Source organism: Mercenaria mercenaria, chromosome 10 (assembly GCF_021730395.1).
Source record: "Mercenaria mercenaria strain notata chromosome 10, MADL_Memer_1, whole genome shotgun sequence".
Lineage (NCBI taxonomy): Eukaryota > Metazoa > Mollusca > Bivalvia > Venerida > Veneridae > Mercenaria > Mercenaria mercenaria.
The window spans coordinates 64890720-64916845 of record NC_069370.1 but is presented as its reverse complement, the minus strand read 5'-3'; the positions used below and the strand labels follow the sequence as shown (position 1 = coordinate 64916845).

Genomic DNA, 26126 nt, shown 5'->3' with positions numbered 1-26126 from the left:
TACGGAACGCGCATATGCAAAACATGTAAGGCACTTTTACTCTATAGTTAAAACACCACCTGAAAACGTCGAAAATTACAGTTTTAACCTAGACTACGTATAACAGACATTTTATGCACATGTATCAGTAAATGAGTGCTTTCCTGTTACCAACAGGTCGTTATAACGTTTATCTGGTCACTCAGGTATGCTTTCACCGACGTTTATTTAAAACCTTAACTACCTGCTGATCGAAATGCACTCATTTTACTGATACATGAAATGTCTGTTTCCTGTATCACAGATGAATTTTCAATGGAGGAAATTCCAAATAACCCATATTTCCAAGTCACAAATCTTTCCGACTGTAGACAGAAAACCGTGACATAGAAAAATGGTTTATCATAAAAGCCGTTAGAAATAAAATGACAACAGATGCACTTTGCTATTTTTATAATCTGTTCATCTGTAGTCACTATATGAGGCCGGTAAACACTATACTGCCAAAAGTAAGTTAAATAGTGAATATGCGTATTAATTTGCGAAATTCTATTCTACTTTCGTTTCCAGTTATCACGAAAGCCGTGAAACTTTACAAAAGGGTCATAGTTGTCCAAAGTAACTCACCTGAAAATCTGAAACTGACTATTTTACCTTCCATATTATGTTGTTGTTTTTGTTGGGTTTAACGTCTCGCACCGATACAATTATAGGTAATATGGTGATTTTCCAGCTTTGATGGTAGAGAAACACCCAGATGCTCCTCTGTACATTATTTCCCCACGAGCGGGCACTTGGATAGAAGCACCGACCTTCTGTAAGCCAGCTGACTGGCTTCCTCACATGAAGAATTCAACGCACCGAGTTAGGCTGGAACCTCATCGATTAGGGTTCAATATTATGTGTGACACACTTAATCATGAATGGAAACAACTGTATTTGGTATAAAAGGTTCTTCTATTTTAAGCTTTAGCTGTGACATCGCCTTAAATCTGTGAAACAGAATAAATTGAATAAATTTCACAGGGGACCTTAGAAACATGCTACAAACAAGATTAGTGATGATCCGTTAGGCATGCGGTCCCTAAAATTAGTGAACCGGAACCAGTAGAATAAAACTGAAAGAGGACCTTACAGGCATGCTACGGAGCAACATCAAGCGATTCATAAGAAGACCTCATTTAAAGGTATTTCTTTTTTAGCACTAGTGTCCTCTTAAATCCGTCAGAAAAAAAAAGAGAATTTTTTACAAGAATACCACATACCATGTCTGGTGACAATCTATCAAGCGGTTCATAAGAAGTTGTTTAAATGAGTTTCATCTCTGGCAGAGCCTAAGGTCAGTTAAGCTGAACCATTTGAAGAACTGAAAAGTATGATACAGACATATTTTGGTGATGTTCCATCAAGTGGTTCATGAGAAGAAGTCGCTTAAAGGTGTTTTTTTGTTACGTTGATCAGCTCTGGTGGGCCTAAGATCAGTTGACCTAGTATTAGAACAAACTTGAGAGTAATTTAAGAGAGGACTTTATAAGGGTGCTACAGACCAATATTGTGATGATCCATCTAGCATGGAAGCTAATTATAGCATTTTCACGTCTTTGGTATGACGCGACGAGGGAGCAAACCCATGCCCACACCCACCCACACCCACCCCACCCACATACCCCAACCCCACCCAGTGGATGCGACCACTAGGTTACTGAGGCGATCGATACTTTTTGAAATCTAAAAATTCAACATTAACTCGCCCTACATGTAGATTATAAAATTACAAAAACGCCATGTTTAGAAATCGTTAAACTAAGTTTGTGTACACTATAAAGACGTAGATTGGCACACGCTTCCTCCATTTACATACTATATATAACATTGTTATTGTATATCTGCGGTGTGGCAAGCCATTAAGTTGGCTCTGTTGCGCAAACATTTAGATCTATCTAATCAAGCGATCACAGATGGTGATTTTGTTCTCACGAAAATGCCATGAAAATGCCTTGTTTAAGGCTTATTCAAGGTGATTGTGATAGTTAAGTCACCTTTCCCGAGTTGCTAACATATGGAAACTGTTAAAAAATACTAGCTTTATTGTGTTTTAAATAGCTCTTATTAAGACATCATGCTACAACAGAATATGTCACGCCATTTTATAATTAAATAATTGTTTACAGTTCTACTGATTCTTCATATATACATGCACACGTACACGTAAAATTAATTTCGTTTATTTGTGTGAAAAAAGTGTTGTTTTTGCGGGTGCATATTAAATTGTTTACAATTAATTAAATGATATTTATTGTAAATACAACAAATATTAAAATACAAACCCTCTTATTAATATAAAAACCGAGCATCATTAAAATATATGAATTGCAAAATTCCGCTTACTACAGGAAAAACTTGTTAACAGAATCAAGATAACAAGATCTTCTATCGCAAGTTTTTCCTTAACATGAAGGTAATATGTAAGAGTATTTGATGACAACCAATTGTTCTGTATAACAGCTAAACCTTCTGGAATAAATCAATACGAAAGTTGATACAAGATGCAGCCGAAGGAAACTCCGCCAAACAGTGTATGTAGCATTGATAGAAAAGGAAATGATATAACGATACTTGTGTCTTTGCTGTAGACCCTGGGCAAACAGACATGGGGGTGGGGGAGGGGGTCATGAATGTTGGAGAAAAACCACTGTCTGATTAGTTTGGGCAGTCATTTTTATTGTTGTATTTAGGGAATTGTTTTTTGGCTGATCATGACCCATATGCGATGTTTCGGTATATGGACTGAAATGTATTGCATACACAAGGTGTGGTTAAATTCAGATGTAGTTCGTTTGAAATGATTGAGTTTCAAACTTAGCTCAGATGTTATCAAGACAATTATTCTGATAAATGTATAATCAGAAATGTGGGTTCTATACAATACTTTTAAGTTAAATGATGAAGAAAGACTAAATGTACACTGATAGAAACACAACAAACACAACAAAAATCATTTTATCTCGCAAAGAGGCGTGAAACTCATAGTTTAAAAGGAACAAGAAAACTATAACGCAGGTGTTACATGTTGACGATTACGTTGGTGTATTTAAGGTATTTAAGGGTATTGTGTTGTTGTTCTTTTCTTCAAGAACAGCTTCTGATTACGCAGCAATGAATACTGACTAAACAGTTCAATACTATATACACCCTTTCCACTATATAAGTCATATACTGATCAACTTGTATTTTGGAAGGACAAACGGTCAATGTTGTGCAATCAGCCACCTCTCAAGAAATACCATTGTTCTAATATTGCTGAAGGTCAGCCTGCGAGAAACCTACATTGAGATAATAGAGCAAGGATATTTTAAAATGCAAGTCACCTTGGTTCAAAAGTCTGTTTATTTGTTTGTTTGTGTGTTGTTTTTTTCCTTATTGTTAGGTGAAAGGTTTGATTATAATTATGCATATCAAACATTAAACACATAAATACTAAACTTAAAAAAATATCAAAGTATAAAACTAAAAATATAAGACACTGTTCGTAGATGTTTGTATCCCAGACGTCCGTACTGTGTAATAAGTTTGGTGTTGATTGCCGAAAGAGTAATGTAGTATGTTTAGACAAAATAATATTCAGAACAGAACAGAACAGATATTTTATTAATGTATACAATATATAAAATCTTATTATTATCGCATAGTACGGCAGTTTTCCTTTGATCTTTGCAGTATGTTAAACATGGTATACTACAAAATCTGTGCTGATATTTTACAAAACTGTTACGATATATATCAACACAGAAATCTCTATAGAGTTTCATTAGAAAAAAAACTGTTGCGATATATATCAGCACAGTAAAACTGTTCCGTTATATATCGCAACACTTTTTCTCTGTTGAGGTCCAATCAAGGGAGTATACTTTTTTCCTTTCAAAGAAAACTGGTGATTTTAGCTCCAATTTACAGTTCACAGAGAAAGAATTGTCACAAACACATACATTTATAAAGTAAAAGAATAAATAAACTAGAATATTTCAAAAACTTGATAATTATTGCCAAACTCAGAAATACATGAAATTCTGAGATTTCTCAAATGTTTCTTTTTCTTTGATTTTTTTTTACAAACAAAACAACAGGTTTTACAATATGTTTGGCCAATGAAATGCAAAGATTTAAAACCAATGCAGAAATCTGTTTGATAGTTTTATCTGGGGAACACATTTTCTAAAAAAGAAATTTTAGTGTTTCAGTCAGCGAGGCGCAGAAAGGGAATCAAAAGAGTAAAAATAATAATAAACAAATTTAAATGAAAATAATATATAAATTTTAATGATAAACTATGCGATAAAACAGTTATAATATGTAATGCTCGTGTGGTACCAGGATATATCAGAGCTAGGGATACATCTCGGTATTTTTCTCTGCACATATCTGTCTCGGCCTACCGGCCTCGACGATATGTGCTGAGAAAAATACCCTCGATGTACCCCTAGCTCTGATATATCCTGGTTACACACTCTCACACATACTATAACTATTACATACAACATGGGATAATACATATAACACAATACACGTGATAGGAAAAATGACTTTTAAGTATCTGCAGCGAATGAACAGATCTGATTTTAACCATTGGGATGTTACAAGAATAATACAACGATATTACAATAGAAACGATGTCAATCTTGTTATACTAGTATGCAAAAATTAATTCTCACAAATAACCTGCATTTGCGAATTCAAGAAGTATAGGTAGTATAATACATGGTGGTCAACTGAATGGCAGTATATGTGATATAAGCATTTCCCAGACATTTCCGAGTTTAAATTCCTTGCAATAATTCATTTTTCTTGTTATTAGCTAATGCTATATATTTACACAAATTAACTAGAATAGATGTATTACTTGATTTTAGCAATTCTAAGAATTTAGACATACCTGTATGAGTACAGAAATAACGTTTAGTGAACTTTATACGTAATTCTTTATAAACTCTGTAACATTTAAGAACAAAATGAAATGCATCTTCAACCTCATTAAGATCACATTATTGACAAATTCGTTCGTGCCGTTATAATAATATTCCTTTGGGTAGTATGTGCATTTTTCCACTCAGATTTCAATTAAATGCTGATGGCGTTAATAACTACGAGGTTAAATATTCTTGTTGTTAAAATTGACGGTAAATATGTCAGTATAATGGTTATAACACACATACTAAATTTTTATTGTTGTTAAATATCGATGACATTATTTTTTTCATATAATATAAAAAAAAATGATACGCATTTTAATGTTCCACAATTTCAGCTCTCGTATATATAGGGCTAAGCTTGCGAATCTTTCCATTGTACGGATAGTGTTGTCAACAACAATACTTTTATTCATAAGTAGTAGACTTTTAAATTTGGTATTTATATGGGTTTATCAATCTAAAAGCACAGGTCTCCTTTATCTTATTGTTTCATGAAAATTTTCATTTTCGTATTATAATCATTATATTTAACAATGATTCAAAATAGAAAAAGTGGAAACTCCGCAGGTCGTTCAACACGACAAAAACAAGATTTACTTTAATAGATACAGTTTTGTTGTTGTTGTTTTTTTTTTCAAATAAATAATTCATATATATATCATTGATTGATTACCTCCCTTTATCTAATTTTTGAATTCCTAAATAAGAGTAATAATTATATGGTAAGGTTATACTATATTTTTTATATAAAACATCTGCTGCTTTTAGGATAACATCTGCATTATTTTTTTTCTTAAAATAGATAAAGAGACGGTTTGTTTCAATCAGAAAAATTTCAAATTAACATGTTCGTTAAACGCATTTAGTAATTATTTTACTTTTATTTTATTTCAGTTGCACAGAAATGATAAAGCACGATCGTGGAAATTTACCTAGCTTTTTATACATTTCAGATGATACCGAGACCAGCGTTGAATCATTTTGTACTAACTATGTTTTGTTTATGTTGAAACAATTCAAGTAATACATAATCAAGTCATTCGTGTGGTTTGTCGTCTAATTTGTCACGGTTCAGAGTTCAGATACGCAGGAATTGAAAGCCCGAATGGTTTAATATTAAGTTATGTGTGAATTCTATTCTTAATAACAGTTAATCAACCAATATTTCAGAAAAGAACACTTAAACAAGAGCTGTCACAGGAGACAGCGCGTTCGACTATTTAGATGCTGGATAGAGAAACTGGGCACATCCGAGGAAACTGGAGCTGTCACTGGAGTGTTTAATGACTCCAATGGTGGATGAAGATATTGCACAACAGCTCGAATCTGTATCAAAAATATGGTTATAAGAGAGATAAAGATAAAGTGTATCAAAACACTAAATAAGTATAATTCTAAGCAAAAGGGGGGCATAATTCATAAAATATTGGTGCAAGAGTTATACACCTTGTGTCATATGATGTGGGTGATGATGAGGAACAACTACTTCAAGTTTGAATCAAGTCCATTTATTAATTACTATGATATGAAAAGGCATCAAAATTAACTTTAAATTCTAAGTAAAAGGGGCATAATCCATGACAAATTGGTGCCATAGTTTTTCACCTTGAGTAATATGATGAGAGTGATAAGGTGGAACAGCTATTTAAGTTTGAATCAAATCCATTTAGTAATAACTGAGATAGAGTGAAAGTGCACCAAAACTTTAACCTGAAATTCTAAGTAAAAAAGGGAAATAATTCATCAAATATTGGCGCAAGAGTTATGGCTCTTATGTCATATGATGTGAGTGATGATGTTGAACAACTATTTTAAGTTTGAATCAAATCCATTTAGTAATAACTGAGATAGAGTGAAAGTGCGTCAAAATTTTAACATGAAATTCTAAGTAAAAGTGGGGGACAATTCATTAAATATTGGTATCAGAGTTATGGACCTTGTGTCATATAATGTGGGAGATGATATTGGTGTGAGAGTTACGGCCCTTGTGTTATTTAATGTGGGTGATGATGAGGAATAACTATTTTAAATTTGAAACAAATCCATCAAGTAATTACAGAGATAAGCAGAAAAAAAAGAGAAAGTGTGAAAAAAACTTTAACCAAGGTGGGGACGCGGAAGGACGCTGACAACGGATTGAGTAGGATAGCTCTCCATATAATTCGTACAGTCGAGCTAAAACGAATATATACAGACATGATAAAAACATCACTAAAAAGACGTGAACAAAGGAGTCTCTTAATCTTACGGTTCCTTTACGTTGTAGGGTAACTGTGATTAAGGAATGTAGCATTCGCTTTTGAATATTCATCCTTGTTCCACTTTCCCCTTCAACGCCCCCCCCCCCCCCCCACCCCCCACCGCACACACACACCGTTCTACCCCTATCCCTTTCACACCTTTTTTCTATATTTTGCATAAAATTAAAATGTACTTATTGGATTTTTGAAGCAGTCCGTCTATAATATTTTTCCGTTACAGCTTATTTTTTGCAAATGTGGTGCTAGGTGCTTCCGATCAATCTATCCTTACCTTTTATCTCTTAATGTTGTTTCCTTCTAATAAACGCACTGAGCCTAATTAACTTGATAAACTCTGAAGATTGGCTGTTTTTATCAAAGAGAGAGCACTTTTACAAGGCCCATGCAAATAAACCTAGCAATATACCCTGCAGCCTATAACAAAATGTGTAAAACTGAACAAACATGGATATTTGTCAATAATTGGATAATATTATCTCTTGTTAAATTTTGTCTTGTTTGTTCTCATGGCTAATAATGACTTTGTTTAAAATGTGACTGTCACATGTTCCATCCTAGGAAATCATTACTTTACTGACAATGTATAAATTGTTTTGAAACAATATAAATTAAACTAGCAAGAAAATATATCTAGCCTAAAATCTTTTTACATTTTCAGTGAGAAACCAACCATCCCTTACTTTATTTTAAGTAAAATGCGGATGTTATCCGTAAACATACCTGATTCAATTGTTCTTGAAAATATATTTTATACTACAATCTTATTGATGAATATTATTACTGCTAACACACTGTAGACCTTAAATATATGAAAGTGCTCTGTCTCAAATTTATATCAAGAAGGAATTGTAAAACTTAAGGTATTTTTGTCAACTTTTGAAAGTCTAAAACCCTGTGTTTTTCCGTGTTTTGGGACAAGTTTAGCTTTAACTCTTTAAAGAAATGCATTTTTTCTTACAAATGAATATCGTATTATTATTTAATACATTTTAAAACATAGCAATGTTCTGGCTCTTGATTTATATGTATAATAGTAATTTAACACAGTAATTTTAATATATACTACATATGTGACTTTATGCAGGTGCGTTACTCTGATTTTAAACATAAGCATTTACTGGGAGTCTTTCCACATGTCTGATACATTTAGATGCGTATATCTATCAGAAGTTTGATTCGAAAAAAATGATGGTTGAAGACTTTAGTACTGTTCATTTTTAGTTGAACCAAGAGGATAATTATACGGTCAGTACACTTAACTATAAACCCAGAATCGACAAAAGATGGATATCTTTTAGGCGCGGATGGCGTGCACCTGTGCAGTTCTATAAAACAGAATTATATAAGGGTCTCAAAAGACATAAACAATCTTGCAAACTGAAAGTTTATCTTGCATGACATTTAGATCATCTCTCTCAACTATCATAAATTTCAAATTGTAAAAGAAATAATTAACCAGACTATTTCTTCACAACGCCAACGAATTTCTCTTTTGCGAATAGGCTTGTCATTTTCACTTTTGGGGTGGAACTAATTCCAACAACTTTTGGTGTGGAATAAGTAGTATGTAAGGAAATGAACCATAGCAAAAAGTCCTCAAAATATCAAAGCACATTTTTGAGATATTGCATCTGGAATTCTGAAGTAACATCTACATCTAATACTTATTGTGGCCGTTACTGTGGACCATATGCTGTATTGTTCTTCTGCTGGTAAACTACAGCATAAATGTGCTATTTGAATATCGTAAAAAGATATTTTAAGATCTGTGACACTTACTGGTTGCCTACTTTAGTGTCATAAAGCATTGGGGTGTCAAACTTCAGAACATATGTGTCAAAATTCAGAACAGAATTTCTAACAATATTTCTTCATACATATTTCTAAAACAGACTCGTTGGCATTGGAGTTAAAATATTTAAACACCAAAGGCGTGTATCTCAAAGCCGGAAACAAGAAAAAACATTGGGTATTCATGAAACAAAAATGTATTCAAAATGTTACTGCAGATGGGTGGGGTACTTGATTATATTAACATTTGCTCGAAATTCATAAACAGTTCAGACAATTATTTATGCTTCATGAACTGCTTTATTATGCAATGCATGCACGTGAATAAAGAAATGCTACTAATATTTTGTTTAATGGATTTTATTGTAGATAGATTTGCAATACTTTGTGAAACTAAAATCTAAAGGAAACTACCAATAAATATCACCTAGTTTTCAGAGTTTGGCTTGGGTTTCTTTTGAGGACTGTTTGCTTGTATTGTATACTTAACTAAAGATTATAAATCAGTAATACAACTTCATGTTGGAATTAGTTTGAGATTCGGACATTTTGTTTAGTAATATAACCGGCCTAAAAGGTTACATTCATATGGCAAAACACTTAAATCCGTAGAATCATACGGATATAATCGAAGATAAAGTACATGTAGTTCATTATTATGTAGTACTATACCTACAACATCTTATAATACTTTAATAACGACTGTATCTTAGAAGTAAGTAAAATAGATTCGTATGATTTTTAGAAGGTCTAAATCAAAGAAACATTTAACAATGCATGGAAATATGTGTGTTTGTAACTAATTCTTAAACACAGAGCATCCTCTGCCATTTATGAAACAGTTTCAAGTATGTACTATCAGAGTGCCAAATATTTGTCGTAAACTGTTTGTGGTGGCGTTCTATTTTATGTTCCTTTGGGTAAAGGAGTCCATTAAATGTACCTGTAAAATACAATAGAACTCGAGCCGTTGAGCGAGGCATGCAGGGTTTTGCACATATCATTACCTCTTTAAAGTAGGCTGAATCAAATTTAGTTTGCAATAATTTTGCTTGGTTGCATAGTACGCTTTCATTGGATCTTTTATAAAAACTTTCTATGAATTATGCATAAAAGCTTTATGTTCCGATTGATATAATAAGAGAAGAAATAACGATTGTTCAATGTTCCGATTGATATAATAAGAGAAGAAATAACGATTGTTCAATGTTCCGATTGATATAATAAGAGAAGAAATAATGATTGTTCAATGTTCCGATTTTTATAATAAGAGAAGAAATAACGATTGTTCAATGTTCCGATTGATATAAGAGAAGAAATAATGATTGTTCCAAATAATACATTTTAAATATTTATCTTTTGTTCGATGGCAGAAAACGAAGTTTGTGTTTTGATTTTAAAAGAAATATTACAAATAATACATTGATTTCGTTTTTATTTGTCACATCCTGTACACTTCAACGTTGTGCTAATGTTCTTGATCTTTGTATAAAAAAGTTACTGCGTTTTTCTTTTGTATTTAGTTATTTGGGTTTTACGGCGCACCAACACAGTATAGGTTATATGGCGCCAAACAGGACTACAAATTTTGGTTTCACATCTCATTTACATCGAAAAATCAGACAAGTTTGAGCCTTCAGAATGGCAAGGATTTTTGCACACAGAAAAAAAGTGCCTGAGTTTTTGATATTTGAATTTGCTGTCTCTTAAACTTTAAATGTCTTCTACAGTCCAGATACACGTACACTTTCATAGCCTAAATAATTATGCGAAGTTTTGGAGAATATTATTAGGGTATGCAGTTTCACGCTTTTGCCATTTGCTTAATTAATGATTCAGACTTTCAGCTTAATATTGCCTTTCAATGAAGAAACAGAACAAAGGAAAACAATAACATTACAACATTTATTGTTAAAATTTGAACATAAAAACATCTCAGACAGTCTAAAGACAATGTATTTTCAAATATAGTTGGAGGGTAAATAAAACCGTGTAAGTCAATGACCTTTTCAATGCACATTTATTGCAGTAATAAAGGTATTTCTACAGTATTAAACTACTAACTACTAAGTCAGTTTCCTTTGCGAATTAATTAGTGTGTATGAATTATATCAGAAAGTCAAACTGATTTCCATTTACAAATCTTAACAGTCGGGTTGTCCATTAAATTAAATATGTCATTACAATTACAATCATACTGTGCAATTAACAGGCAAGTTGATGTTTAACACTGGATATTTACAACATAACCATGATGGCTCTTGGTCGCGTCACTGACAAGTAATATGTTGGAATACGTCAAAAAACACGCCATTAAGGGAAGAATTTTCACTTGTACGTAAGCTCTATTGTATTCCAAATTAGTTTCATTCGAGTTTAAAATATTTCAGTTATGTAACGGGCCTCGCCAGGCGATTGAACTCACGACCTCACGATCCATAGATCTGAGCATTCCCAATTTAGCTCAGCTGGCGAGACATTCCTAATAGTGTCAAACAGCAAATTCTTGATACAGAACACTATAGAAACATTGCTACTATTAGGCGTATTTCCTACTACTGATTATATATGGTGCAGCAATCCGTTTTATTAGCATTAAACGCCTCTGCAATTATTTGAGAAAAATATGAAAGGTCTTTTTTTATTGCATAATAATATTCATTATTTATACGAGCGGTATTGTGAAAGGTATGACAACTAGCCTCAACGCTATCACAACTGATCGTAATCTTGATCAAGATTCATCAAAACAATCGTCAGTCTCTATCCTTTACAATGGCATAAAACGCAAATATGTATTTTTATGTTGTACAAACTTATAGTGTGGTAATGTCAAACGCGCTGACCTTTTTGCCCATGTGGAGATGTGAAAATCACAGGGTTGTTATATTTTTGGTCCTTTGGGATCAAGGAAAACATTCATTTTTACTACGAAAGAATTACCGGGGCTAAAGGAACGTGAGAGATGTTGCACGTTTCATTACCTCTGATCAACAGATACAAGAAACAAGAGGGTCATGATACCCTTGATCGCCCACCTGAGTAATGCGAGCTACATTGACAAGTGTAAGAGATCAGGTAAGAAAGTCAAATGTAAGCAAGCATTGAAATCTTTTCCAAGTTGTGTGAACATGTTTCAATAGTCAAACTGATGCTTAAATATTAAGAAAGTAGGTCAGTAGGTCACATTTATGGTCACCGAAAGTCAGTTTTAAGATCGGTTTGCAAAACTGTACATGTCATCCAAATTTCAAGGCTGTATCTTAAAAACCAGAAAGTAGGTCAGTAGGTCAAGGTCACAGTCAGGTGACCCCTAATCACTTCGGGTCATCAGGTAATTATAATAAAACAGTCTAGGAAATATGATCTGTTGATTTTTAATCATTTTTCGGCGACGCCGTCTAAATTTGTTTTCGTTACCTATGCCACGTGACTTCAGTTTGCAAATCAAACTGCTTGATAACGCATTATAGATAATTTATCAAAATGGAAGATTTATGCAACACTCTGCCTGATTGGACGAGAGTGTCAATTTCTTTCACTCTGTTGATTGTGCTACGCTGAGTGAAATGTAGACAAAGCGTTTATCCTAAACGACGCTGTTCACAAGCTAACTTTGGCATAGTATATTTAGCAAGAATATTGATATATCTCAAAATGATAAGTAAGTTTAATAAATATGATAAAAAACTTTTCAAATACCAACATATATCAAATTAAAGAAAGAGCTGAATACGGTCTGCGTATCACATGAATAAGGGTGTGATAAGAGTCTTTTATGTAGAAAAGTACTTTTTAAAAGATTTTCCTTGTTACAATTGTCGTCTGTATATGAAAAGGTTTCTTGCTTTTGTGTCTTATTCAGATTACATATTAAAATGAGTACCTGTATTCATAAACTTCTTTCCTTATTACAATTCGCCGACTATCATTTTTAAAGATATTTCTTGTTTCCTATATACCCATATAACAAGTGACCCCTGGGCGGGGCCTCTTTTCACCCCAGGGACACAATTTCAACAATCCTATTAGAGGTGCACTACACAGTGCTACATACCAATTTTCAACGGCCTAGGCCTTGAATTTTCAGTCAAGAAGATTTTTAAACATTTTTCCTATATAAGTCTATATAGGAATATATATGGGACCCCCATGGCAGGGCCTATTTTCATACCAGATGCATATTTTGAAATATTTCGGTAGAGGACCACTAGGCAATGCTACATACCAAATATCAAAAGCCTAGGCCTTGCAGTTTCAGGCAAGAAGATTTTTGTAGTTTTTTCCTATACAAGCCTTTGTAAAACTTGGGAAAACCTGAGTAGGGCCTACTTTGGATAAATCAAGGGGCATACTTTGAATAATCGTGGTAGAGGACCACTAGGCAATGCAACATACCAAATATCAAAAGCATAGGCCTTGCAAGTTCAGACAAGAAGATTTTTACATTTTTTCCTATGTAAGTCTAGGTAAAACTTGGGTCGCCCAGGGTGGTGCCTCTTTTCACTCCAGAGTAAAATCATGAACACTTGGTAGAGGACACAAGAAATGTGCATACCAAATATCAAAGGCCTAGGTCTGTGAAACATGAAAAATTTTAAGTTTTTTTCCTATATAGGCTGTGTAAAATTTGGACCTCTTTTCCCAGGGCATAATTCGACAGTTTTAAATAAGGACCATTAATATGTCACATGCCAAATATCAACTATATGCCTTGACGGTTGGACAAAGATTTATTAAATTTGTTCCTTTAGTTGCCATGGCACCAGAGTTCGTGTGAGTTGAATTTTTCAAGAATTTGAAAGGCCACCCATAGTCATACTGGTAATTAGTGTAAACTGCCAGTTGTTTTCAAGAAAAGATTTTTAGAAAATTTTGAGGGATGACATGAGCGATTCACAACAGCTCACCATGACCTTTGGTCATGAGCTGAACCGACTCGTTATTGTGCTGCTTGGTTAAGTTGTATACTTCCATGAGATTTTTTCACAGATATATTTATGAAAAAAGGAACTGCTGTTTTCTTGTATCAATTATAAATGATAATTTACATTCATTGCAATTAAATTATGCCTTTTCTAGAACAGTTATCAGAAAAATAAAGGTATACTAGACCCAGATTTCATATGTTAAAACATGGACAAATACTACATATTGTTTATGTAAACATAAAATTAAGAAGGTTGTGTGTAATAACAGTACTATGCATTAGTTAAAAATAGTGCACAGCTGATACATTATGCTGAACACGTAATAAGTGATACTACTAAACAAGTGAAATTTTAACAATCGACCTAATGCATGACATATTTAAAAGTGCCCTAGTACAGAATTATTTATATATTTAAAAATTTAAAAATATCTGACAGACGATTTCAATTTGAAGTACTATAGTAATATCTAAATTTTATTGCAAATGGCATTGATATTTTTAAAATATTACCTTTTTGTTACATATTACAAAGTCATCGTTGAATATTTGATTGATATGACGTCAATCGAAAAACTGATGGTTAAAATGCTAAAGACAGATCAAAACTTTACTAAATTACTCTCAAACTTTAAGCTTAACCAAAACTTAGAATTTTTAAACGTCAATCACGTGAACACAAATTATGACAGAGCTCACAGCAATTTGATATTTGATCTAAAACGTTAATCTTACATTGCTCATGTGCTGTTAATATCTTTATTGCAAATTATATTTTATAGTACATTCTGAAAGCCTTGTAAGTGGAAGATTACCGAAACCAATTTTTACACTCGCAGTGTATTCGACAGTACTTCGTTTGTACCTCTGCAAGTTGTAATAGTAAAGAGATATATACCTGTATATGACATTATTTTAAAGGATGAAAACAAACATTTCTAATGATGTATCTTTTGCAAATTACTCAAATCAGTTACAACAAAATTATGAGGTTTGTATCAAAACTTCCAGAACACCTTAATTCAGGAAAGTCTTTAAAAACAATGCGACCCAATGTACTTAATTTATATCGAAAATATTCCGTCAGATCAAAGTAAAGTTCTATATTCGGCATCTTTTACTGGCGCTTTACATTTGGAAAAGATATGAATTGTGCACAATGGAAAGTATAATGGAGTTTGAAAGCATTCTTTATTTTGTAAGATAAGCATATGAACTTGGCAAAACTGATTAAAGTATCTGGCACAGGTGCAAAAATTAACTGAGTCAATAACATAACACTAAAAAACGAAATGAACACAATCTGATATTTGTCCCAGGTAAATATATAGAAAGTAACACAATACACATGATATTTTTAGACATATTCAGCGTATGAAGTAATCTTTTCTGTTGTTTGAAATTTAAAAACTTTTACAGTCATATAATTTCATCAACCGTTAGATTCATCAAGTCTTAAACAGATATTTGGTCATTCTATAAGCGTACAAAGCAGACAGAAGCTTAAAATATCTTTAACTGACTTCATCTTATGCCAAGTTATGGCCAAAATTTACTTTTCATATGCAAATCTCAGTGTATAACTTTGGACCATGCAAATAACGAAACATGGTCAAGATGTTGTGTTTTTTTTGCATTTAAATAAATGTGCTTATTTATGCTTAATTATTATGACTAAATGAAAGAAACTAATTTTACAACATAGATGACTCAAACTTTACGTTCGTGTGTAAGTTAACCTCTAAAGACGAAAACCCCTTTTAACAGCTACAAAAATGTACATATAAACCAAAAGCGCGATGTCTTCTAGCAATCGCACAAAGACCAAACAACACTACTATCTTTACAGTCATACTATTTTGGCTTACTGCCTCTAATTTCTTCAACTGCCTTCTGTTTCTCTTTCAGCAGTTCTTTAAGACGCCTTAGTCTTTCTTCTCTAGCAGTGACAGCTTCTTTGAAAGCTTGAGGCTTTTCCTCCACTTTCTCCTCTTCGGCTTCTTCTGGTGTGAAAATACCCGACTTTTCACACAGTCCTCCTTTTCCATGTTCAACTGATATATTAACGTGTTCATTACCGTTGCCCTTTTGCTGCGTGGTATCCGTTTTGCGTGCAGACAACTGCGGTAGAGGTAGCTTTTCATATAGTGGTCTTTTTTGCGTTAAAATATCATTCAGTATTCCGCCTGACTGATTTTTAGGGTCGAGAACAGTTTTGTCTTCACCAGCAAGTGGTCGAACATATAACGGACCTTTGACAGCAGAAAATGCACTTGTTGTATGACCAGCACTGATTGTAGACTGAAAACTGCTCGCAACAGTTGAATTTTCTGCTGTTTTAAGAAAGACTGGGACAACTGTAACTGAATTGTTTGGTTGTGTATTTCTGTGCAGCAAGTCCGACTGAGTGCTAACTGGCTGCGTTGTCAACTTGTAACTTCCAGATTTGACAACACTGGTATATGCTTGATTGGTTTTCACAGAGGTCGTAACACAACTTGATGCATTAACGTTATTTACTCCACTTATCTTGGTCGTACTTCCAGGACCGCAAACAGCAGTAGCTATATTTGTCAACGTAACTGTTTGTAACACATTTTTGTTTTGATGGGAATTTGTTGTATTTGGAACAAATGTAAACTGTGAAGGATGAATGGTATTAACGTGTTTTATGTTTGGAACTACAGCCATTGTTGGTTTTGGATGTGTATTCCCATTAGCTGTTGGAACCCCAATTAATGTCGGTCGGATTCCAGTTGGCGATGCAATATTACCAGAAGTAGTCAGAGATTGTGCCGGTGTATTCGCAGTTATAACGTCACTATTCACTACATAAGCTTTAGGCTGTGCCTGATCTCCTTCTATTGGGATAAGAACATTCTTACCGTCAATTTTCAGCAAATAAAATTTGCATTTATCGATGTTTTTTTGGTTCTGAGCTACAGCTGGTATCTGAGTTTCAGGTCCACTAGTGTTTGACACTGGTATTGACTGCTGATGAATAGCCGTCTTTTTAGCTTGTTCTGACTGATTGAGTGCATTTTGTCTTTGCATTACTGGCGACACCTTGTGAACAACTGTATGAGTTTGTTTCACTGCTGTATTCATCGGTGAGTTAATGCTACCAACAGTCTGCTGGAAGGATTTATTGACATACGACTGACTTACAATGACTGTTGGGGTGGCTAAAGTAGGCCTTAAAAGAGAGTTTGCAGCAGAAGTGTTCATAGCATTCTGCAAAGGAACCTGTAGCACTGTAGGTAAAACACTTATAACCCTTGGTTCTGTATTAGGTTGTGAACTTAATGGAACAGTCTGTACTGGATTTCCCAGCTGTACAGCAGTGGAAATAATCTGTGCACTGGGTATGGTGTTTAAAGTAACACTAGCCTGTGAGGCCATCGCCGTGTCGGACTTGACTGGAAGAAATTTAGCTTTGATCGCATCAGAGTAACTTGGCAAAGTTGATTTTGTAAGCACCGATTTTGGAACAAGATACCGCAGCCCCTGCTGTGTGTTAACCAAAATCGGACCACTTGTCATACCAGCCTTTACTGTCTGGGACCCTAGGGTTGGTTGAGTTTGTCCTGAAGATGAAAGATTGACTAAGACCTTTTTATAGACGCCGTTACTATACGCTACTGTTATTACTTTTGAACTGTTACTAGCCGACGAACCAGTAGAAGTGCTTTCGTATCCATCATCAACCGGCTCCTGTTTTATTTCTTTATTTGAAAAGAGTTTTTGGACATTTTCTGGAATTTTAAGCATCTTGTACTTTTCCTGATCATTTGCTTGTTGAGTAGTAGAAAAATTTGAATCTGGGACTTCTCGCTTTGGACAAGGAAGAGAGGGAATTTGTCTAATTTTAAGTTGGCGAGTCTTACTGATCCGTTTATCTAAACTGCTTTTAAGCAGCTGTTTAGCACGAACGTATTGGTCACTTTGTTGACTTTCAGTTTCAAGAGATGGCGAAACTGCGCTTCTTTCATCAGATGAAATATGCTGCAAAAACCCACTGATCACATTTTCTTCTCTTGGCATATCTTGAATAAGAACACCGTCTCTGTATTCAGTCTGACTTTTTCTCTGCTTTGACTTTTTTGTTTTTTCACTGGTGATTAACTCATTACCTTTTACGATTGGTGGTGCATTCAACAATACCTTCAGTGGGTTAGGCTTGGGTTTTGTCCTGCTCGGTTCTCTTTTTGATTTTTTCTGCTTCACTTGGAAACTCCTGACATTATCTTCCTCAGGGTTATCAATGACAACGTCAGCAGCTTTAACCTTCTTTGCCGTTGCTGGACTGTCAGCTCCTGTAATGTCTGAAATAAGCTTCCTTTTCATCTGTAAATAAAACTCGCTGTTTTTATTCATCTCTTCGACTTTTCTTTTATTTGCTGATTCAGCGCGTTTTAACTGGGCCTGTGCGACGTCAACTAACCGCTGTTCCTCAATTTCTTTCTTACTAACAGCGAAATCGCCTCCATATTTTGGATTCACCTTTCTTACACGACCACTTACACTTGAAGTCACGTCAGATTTCAGGAATGTTTCATATGCCTCAGATCTGTTCCTCTTAGCTCTTTTCAGATTCTGATTCAGTGAACGTTTTATTCCAATTAACCTTTTCAGTGAATTAAGTTCTATCTTATATTTTCTCTTTACAAACTGATCTTGAAGCTTTGCCAACGCTTCTGCACTTAAATCCTGTTTATTTTCATCCATTTCACAAGCCATAGGCGTAACAGGACTATTTGGCCGATTTGCAAAATCTTTTGGCAGACGTGATATTGTTCTACGTACCCTTGGATGTGCTGGTTTTCCGAATGCCTTTTTACGTGCTTCTACTTTTAAATCATGTTTCTCTAAAATATCTCGTATCTGTGGGCACTGAATGGGGCTCTTCTTATTTCTTTTTAATCGTTCTTTCTCAACTTGTAATAAATATATCAAGTAGTCTTTCTGTTTGCTTGGTGTTTTGACGTTGAATACATCCTTACCAGCTTTGAGACGGCGCTTAAATAAGACTTTCTTGCACATATTTGAACATTCAGCAAATGAACGTTTGAATGTCCGACTAGATACGGAAGACTTCGATTGCATGCATTGGTCAATGCTTGTCAATACTATGTAGCAAGGAGCTATTTTTGTGCATCTCTTCTTCTTCTCTGGAGACACGGCTGAAAAACACAAAAATGGTAAGTAAAACAAAAATATCTGTTTTAAATTAAGTCAAATCAGAATGTTGAAATCTTAAGAACAACAATGTCGAGCCTGTTCTTTGTTGACCATCTGCCTCAATTACCGGAACTCAAAACACTTCAGCCAATTTTAGAAAACTATATACAGGTAAAAAATAGCCTCGAAAAGATCTGACATGACCTAAGACCCTTTAATATGACATTGACTTTGAGGTATAGGTTCCTGTACCCTGCAGCAGAACTGTAAGTTCTGCCAAATAAAAACAAAAGATTGTTTAATGCAAGTCAAAATGTACAGACCAGGTAACATCAGAAATAAACTTTTGACCCCTGTCACCTTGACCTTTGCTATAGGGATCTGTGGTTTGCACGCCACACCCTGACTCACTGAGGCAAACATTTCTATCAAAGAGAAATAGAAATGCAAGTCAAAAGTATTACCCGAAAAAAGTTCTTAAATGACCTCGGACTGTCTATAAGATAGTGGACCGGCGCTTGTGCACGACGTTCCGTCTCATTAAGTTCAACATTAATGCAGAATATTAAGAAGTTTTGCTCTATGCACAAAGTTACGGCCCGTAAAGATCCGACAGGAAATTTGACCTAAAGCGTGACATTGACCTTTGTTTGTTTGTTTGTTTGTTTTGGGTTTAACGCCGTTTTTCAACAGTATTTCAGTCATGTAACGGCGGGCAGTTAACCTAACCAGTGTTCCTGGATTCTGTACCAGTACAAACCTGTTCTCCGCAAGTAACTGCCAACTTCCCCACATGAATCAGAGGTGGAGGACTAATGATTTCAGACACAATGTCGTTTATCAAATAGTCATGGAGAACATACGCCCCGCCCGAGGATCGAACTAACGACCCCGCGATCCGTAGACCGACGCTCTTCCTACTGAGCTAAGACATTGACCTTTGAGATACAGGCCTGTGAATTTCGTGTCACACTACGTCTCATACAGGGTAATATTTGAATTTCTGTCAAATATGAAAGACATCACTGTGCATGTCAATGTTATAATACGGTCAAAATCGAACGGACACACTAACGCATAAACAAACATCATTTTGACGATACTGCAAGCAGGCTCTATTTTGTTTTCAAAGGAAACGCTAAATCTTTTAAACCCAAATGATAATTTTACCTAGATTTTATACAAACAAATTTTCTGACCATGTTTTATATAAACAGTAAAAAAGTGGTCTTGAGTGTTAACCAAGATTTTCTGTAATTGACCTAGCTTTTACCTCTGCTAACACAGTTTCACTCTTAATCTACATTTCAGAAACAGACATATTCTGACAAAGATTCATGCAGATCAGGTAAAGGATGTGTTCTCTAATGAACTGAATGAATTGTTTCGTTTATCTGATATCGTGACTTTGAATTTAATCCCAGATTACCAAGTATGAAACTAATTCGAGATTTTATTGAGACAAAGATTTTGACCAAGTTGCATTATTAGAGGGCATCCGTTGTGCTCTCTAGTTAAAGTGTTGATTACGGGTGACAAATGACAATGCACATAGGACGATTACAAAAGCTCACATTGAGTCCCTTGTTCTTAAATGAGCTACAACTTTCGAACACTTTCTATTTAAGTTCATGTGACAATGTTATACTTCGCATTTATAGACGTCCCTGAATGTACTTTAAACTGACAAAGATCGCCAATTAGAAAAACTGTATCTAAAAAGCCCGAACTGTTGATATCTACTCAAAGTCCAGTTTCATATTTGTATAATCCTTAAGCATTTCATCAGATTATTATAAACTACAATAAGTACAATTCCAGAGTTAAGCTGAAATACTTGGTATGTCTATCTCATGTCATGATCATCCTACAAGACGCACAACGGGGCACTATGATGAACGACCTGGTTTAATACAATTATTTGCACTTTGTAACATATGTAAGTTTTTAAAACGGACAGACGTCGTAAAACAAATGAAATGACATCTTTGCACAGTTTGACTTTGCTGAAGTAATACAAAAAATGTACCATATTTGCGCAAATGTGTAAGAAATTTGATTAATGCACTGTTACAGCTTACAAGTACGAAAGACATGACCGAAAAAGGATACGGACACAACACATCCTGTTCAATTTGACTAGGGCGTTTAAAAAACAAGAGGGCCAAGATGGCCCTAGGTCGCTCACCTGAGAAACACACCATAACAAACCATAACAATATAAACATGTTTGACCGAGTGATTTCATGGAAAAAAAAATATTCTGACCAATTATCATTAAAATTGGAGCAAAAAGTATCAATTAGTATTTTCTTTGATTTGACCTAGTGACCTAGTTTTTAACCCCAGATGACCCATATTCAAACCTGACCTAGATTTCATCAAGACTATCATTCTGACCAAATTTCATGAAGATCAATTGAAAAATACAGCCTCTATCGCATACACAAAGGTTTTTCTTTGATTTGACCTAGTGACCTAGTTTTTGACCCCAGACTACCCATATTCGAACTTGACCTAGATTTCATCAAGGTAACCGTTCTGACCAAATTTTACGAAAATCCAGTGTAAAATGCAGCCCCTATTGCATACACAAGGTTTTTCCTTGATTTGACCTAGTGACCTAGTTTTTAAACCCAGATGACCCATATTCGAACTTGACCTAGACTTCATCAAAGCTACAATTCTGACAAAATTTCATGAAGATCAGTTGAAAAATACGGCCTTTATTGCATACAAAAGATTTTCTTTGATTTAACCAAGTGACACACGTTTTTATCCAAATGACCAATATTCGAACTTGACCTAGATTTCATCAAGGCAATAATTCTGATCAAATTTCAAGAAGATTAATGGAAAAATACAGCCTCTATCGCATACAGAAGGGTTTTCTTTGATTTGACCTAGTGACCTAAATTTTGATCTCAGATGACCCATTTTCAAATTCAACGTAGATTTTATCAAGTCAATCATTCTGACCAAATTTCATAAAGATCAATTGAAAACTACAGCCTCTATCGCATACACAAGGTTTTTTCTTTGATTTGACCTAGTGACCTAGTGACCTACTTTTTGATCCTAGATGACCCATTTTCGAAATCGGCCTAGATTTCATTAAGGTTATCATTTTGACTTAATTTCAGGTAAATCAATTGAAAAATATAGCCTTTCTCGCATATACAAGCTTTTCCTTTGATAAGACCTAGTGACCTACTTTTTGACCCCAGATGACCCATATTCGAACTTGACCTAGATTGCATCAAGGCAATCATTCTGACCAAAATTCATGAAGATTAATTGAAAAATACAGCCTCTATCGCATACACAAGGTTTTTTCTTTGAATTGACCTAGTGACCTAGTTCCTGACCCCAGATGACCCCTTTTCGAAATCGGCCTAGATTTCAACAAGGTAATCATTCTGACCAAAATTTATGAAGATCAACTGAAAAATACAGCCTCTATCGCATACACAAGGTTTTCTTTTATTTGACCTAGTGACCTAGTTTTTGACCCCAGATGACCCATATTCAAACTCGGCCTTGACTTCATCAAGTCAATCATTCTGACCAAATTTCATGAAGATCAATTGAAAAATACAGCCTCTATCGCATACACAAAGTTTTTTCTTTTATCTGACCTAGTGACCTAGTGTTTTAAATCAGATGACCCATATTCAAACTCGACCTAGATTTCATCAAGGCAATCATTCTGACCAAATTTCATGAAGATCAATTGAAAAATACAGCCTCTATCGCATACACAAGCTAAATGTCGACAGACAGACAGACGCCGGACACCCAGCGATCAGAAAAACTCAGGTGAGCTAAAAAGAGCAATCCTATAGTCCCTAAAACTGATTTTCCTCAAGTATGGGACTAATAACCTTGTAAGACGGTCAGGCTCGGAAGTCAGTGACGAACTATATACTTTAGTTGGTGATATCTGGTAGTTGTAGCGGTGTTCTCAACCTGATGTCATTGTGCAAGAGAGGTTACCACTATGTCACTGTGTCATCAGTTAACTATATAGATTATTTTAGGAATAGAGATATTTTCAGGATACAACTAGAGCTATCGCCGGAGATGACAAATGTCCCCCCCCCCCCCACCCCACCCGGCACGCACTGACACGGTACATTGTAATTTGACGCACACAAGATTGCATATTTATGTGACTGTATATATATACAGACTCAGTGTTTATAGTATAGTAACAAAAAAGAAAGTCCCATAACTCTGCTGAATATTTTTCTGAAAGAACCTAACATGCACCATGTACAAATAACGTTGGAACAGATCACTTTGGCGAAGTTTCATTAAACTGTGTGCATGGGCTCGGGAGATTAGGCGCGCACAAGATTGCATATGTAGACTGTATGTATATAGTATACCAGTATACTCCATCTTACAACTTCGTTGTTCGGGGGCTACAAATATTGGGAAGAACTAACAAGAGGGCCATAATGGCCCTATATCGCTCACCTGTTATCATTGCACTTAAGGACAAGAAGGTCAAAATATCATAATCAAGATCACTCAAAAGAATCATGAGAAAATATAGTTGAAATTTTCTTAAAGGTACAAATATGTCAAAATACACCTAAAAATTGGAGGTACCATCCATGTTGTCCCACAGGAAAGTGGTCTCGGTTTTTCCCTACGGCAAATAATAAAATAGTTACTAAACAAGCTATTTATGGTAACATAAAATGGAAGTAATGAAAATAAATTATTGTAAGTGAACAAAAGAAGGATCTGCCAAATAAAAACAAGAGCACTGCAATGCAACGCATATGCAGAGCAATATACACACAAAACAAAGTCATATGACCTTTAACCCCTAAGTGTGACCTTGACCTTGAAGTGAGTCATCCGAAACATGCGCTCTGCACATCGTTGCGATGAGGTGAACATTTGTGTCAGGTTTCTTTGAAATCCTTCAAGGGGTTCAAGAGTTACAGAGCGGAAGGGAAATTGCTAACCAACAGACAGACAGACAGAAACCGAGGCGATAACATAATACGTCCCTTAGGGCGTATAAAAAGGAATCGAGATCTTATGGTGATACAAGTTGTGTACAAGTTTGATCAAAATCAAATCATAAATGAAGCTGATATTGTGCAGACAAAGTCAAAATAGCTAATTTTGGCCCTTTCAGGGGCCATAACTCTGGAACCCATTATGGGATCTGGCCAGTCCAAGAAAGGAACCAAGATCTTATGGTGACACAAGTTTTGCGCAAGTTTGATTAAATTCAAATCATAAATGAAGCTGCTTTTGTGCAGACAATGTCAAAATAGCTAATTCTGGCCCTATCAGGGGCCATAACTCTGGAACCCATAATGGAATCTGGCCAGTTCAAGAAAGGAATCAAGATCTTGTAGTGATACAAGTTGTGTGCAAGTTTGGTTGAAATCAAATCATAAATGAAGCTGATATTGCGCAGACAAGGCCGAAATAGCTACTTTTGACCCTTTCAGGGGCCATAACTCTGAAACCCATTAAGGGATCTGGCTTGTTCAAGAAAGGAACTGAGATCTTATGGTGACACAAGTTTTGTGCAAGTTTGATTAAATTCAAATCATAAACGAAGCTGCTATTGTGCAGACAAGGTCAAAATAGCTAATTTTGGCCCTTTCAGGGGCCATAACTCTGGAACCCATAACGGGATCTGGCCAGTTCAACAGACGAACCAAGATCTTATGGTGATACAAGTTGTGTGCAAGTTTGGTAAAAATCAAATCATAAATAAAACTGCTATTGTGCAGATAAGGTCAAAATAGCTAATTATGGCCCTTTCAGGGGCCATAACTCTAGAACCCATAGTGGGATCTGGCCAGTTCAAGAAAGGAACCAAGATCTTATGATGATACAAGTTGTGTGCAAGTTTGGTTAAAATAAAATCATAAATGAAACCACTATAGTGCAGACAAGAAATTGTAGACGGACGACGGACGACGGACGAAGGTCGATCACAAAAGCTCACCCTGTCACTATGTGACAGGTGAGCTAAAAACGTCCGAAAATATTGGCGAAAACTGGTGAGTGTCAGGTCTGCGGTGTTCCGTTTGGATCATTGAGATTTTTATTCCTGAACCACATACTCGGAAGTCGAAATAACGAAACTACGATGATGAAAGTCTAAAACACGATGAGAAAACCGAAATCACGATGGCGAAGACACGAAACTATGATGGTGAAAGTCGAAATCACGAAACCACGATGATGAAAATGCCAAATCAATTCGCATTTTCACCATCGTGGTTTGGATTTTTCATTATATGTTTTGTTTGGATTTTTCATTATATGTTTTCGATTTTCACCATCGAACCTCCGACTTTAGACTTCCATAATCGTAGTTTCGACTTTTATCATCATGCTTTAGATGAAAGTACGATGATGAAACCACGATTACACCATGTACAAGTGGGTCATGATGGCCTTATATCGCACATCTGAGTTTAGTTGCTTGCCTAAATAAATTTCTTTGCTTCAGCTTCAATATCAAAAACTAGGTGAGTAGGTCATGGTTAAGATTATTCAAAATAACTACTGAAATCTGTGTAAAAATTAAACTGGTGGTTCAAATTTCTTTGCTGTAGCTTCAAAAACAAGAAAGTAGGTCAGTAGTTCATGGATAAAAATATTAAAGATGAATACTGAAATCAGTATCAGAAGTTATAAACGTGGCCCAAATTTCCATGCAGTACCTTCAAAAACAAGAAAGTAGGTCATGATTAAAACAATTCAAGATGAATATTGAAATTTGTATCTGTATAAACCATGTGACCCCTAGGGTGGGGCCATATTTGACCCTAGGGGATAATTTGAACAAATTTGGTACAGGACCATTAGATGATGCTACATACTAAATATCAAAGACCTAGGCCATGTGGTCTCGGACAAGAAGATTTTCAAATTTTTTCCCTATACAAGTCTTTATAAACCACGTGACTACCGGTGCGAGGTTATATTTGACCCTAGGGGGATAATTTGAACAATCTTGGTAGAGGACTA

General features: G+C 35.0%; 1 protein-coding gene across 4 annotated transcripts in view; it reads right to left on the bottom strand.

Annotated features, from left to right (window-relative positions):
• Positions 1–15100: 15100 nt before the first annotated feature.
• LOC123561388 (uncharacterized) overlaps positions 15101–26126 on the bottom strand; it is a 62639-nt gene continuing 51613 nt past the window's right edge. For all 4 annotated transcript variants that reach the window (XM_053553238.1, XM_045353727.2, XM_045353726.2 and 1 more), the window contains one exon: positions 15101–19111. In XM_053553238.1, coding sequence (XP_053409213.1) covers positions 15783–19111 — 3329 coding nt within the window. In that variant the 3' untranslated portion in view covers positions 15101–15782. The remainder of the gene's footprint in view (positions 19112–26126) is intronic.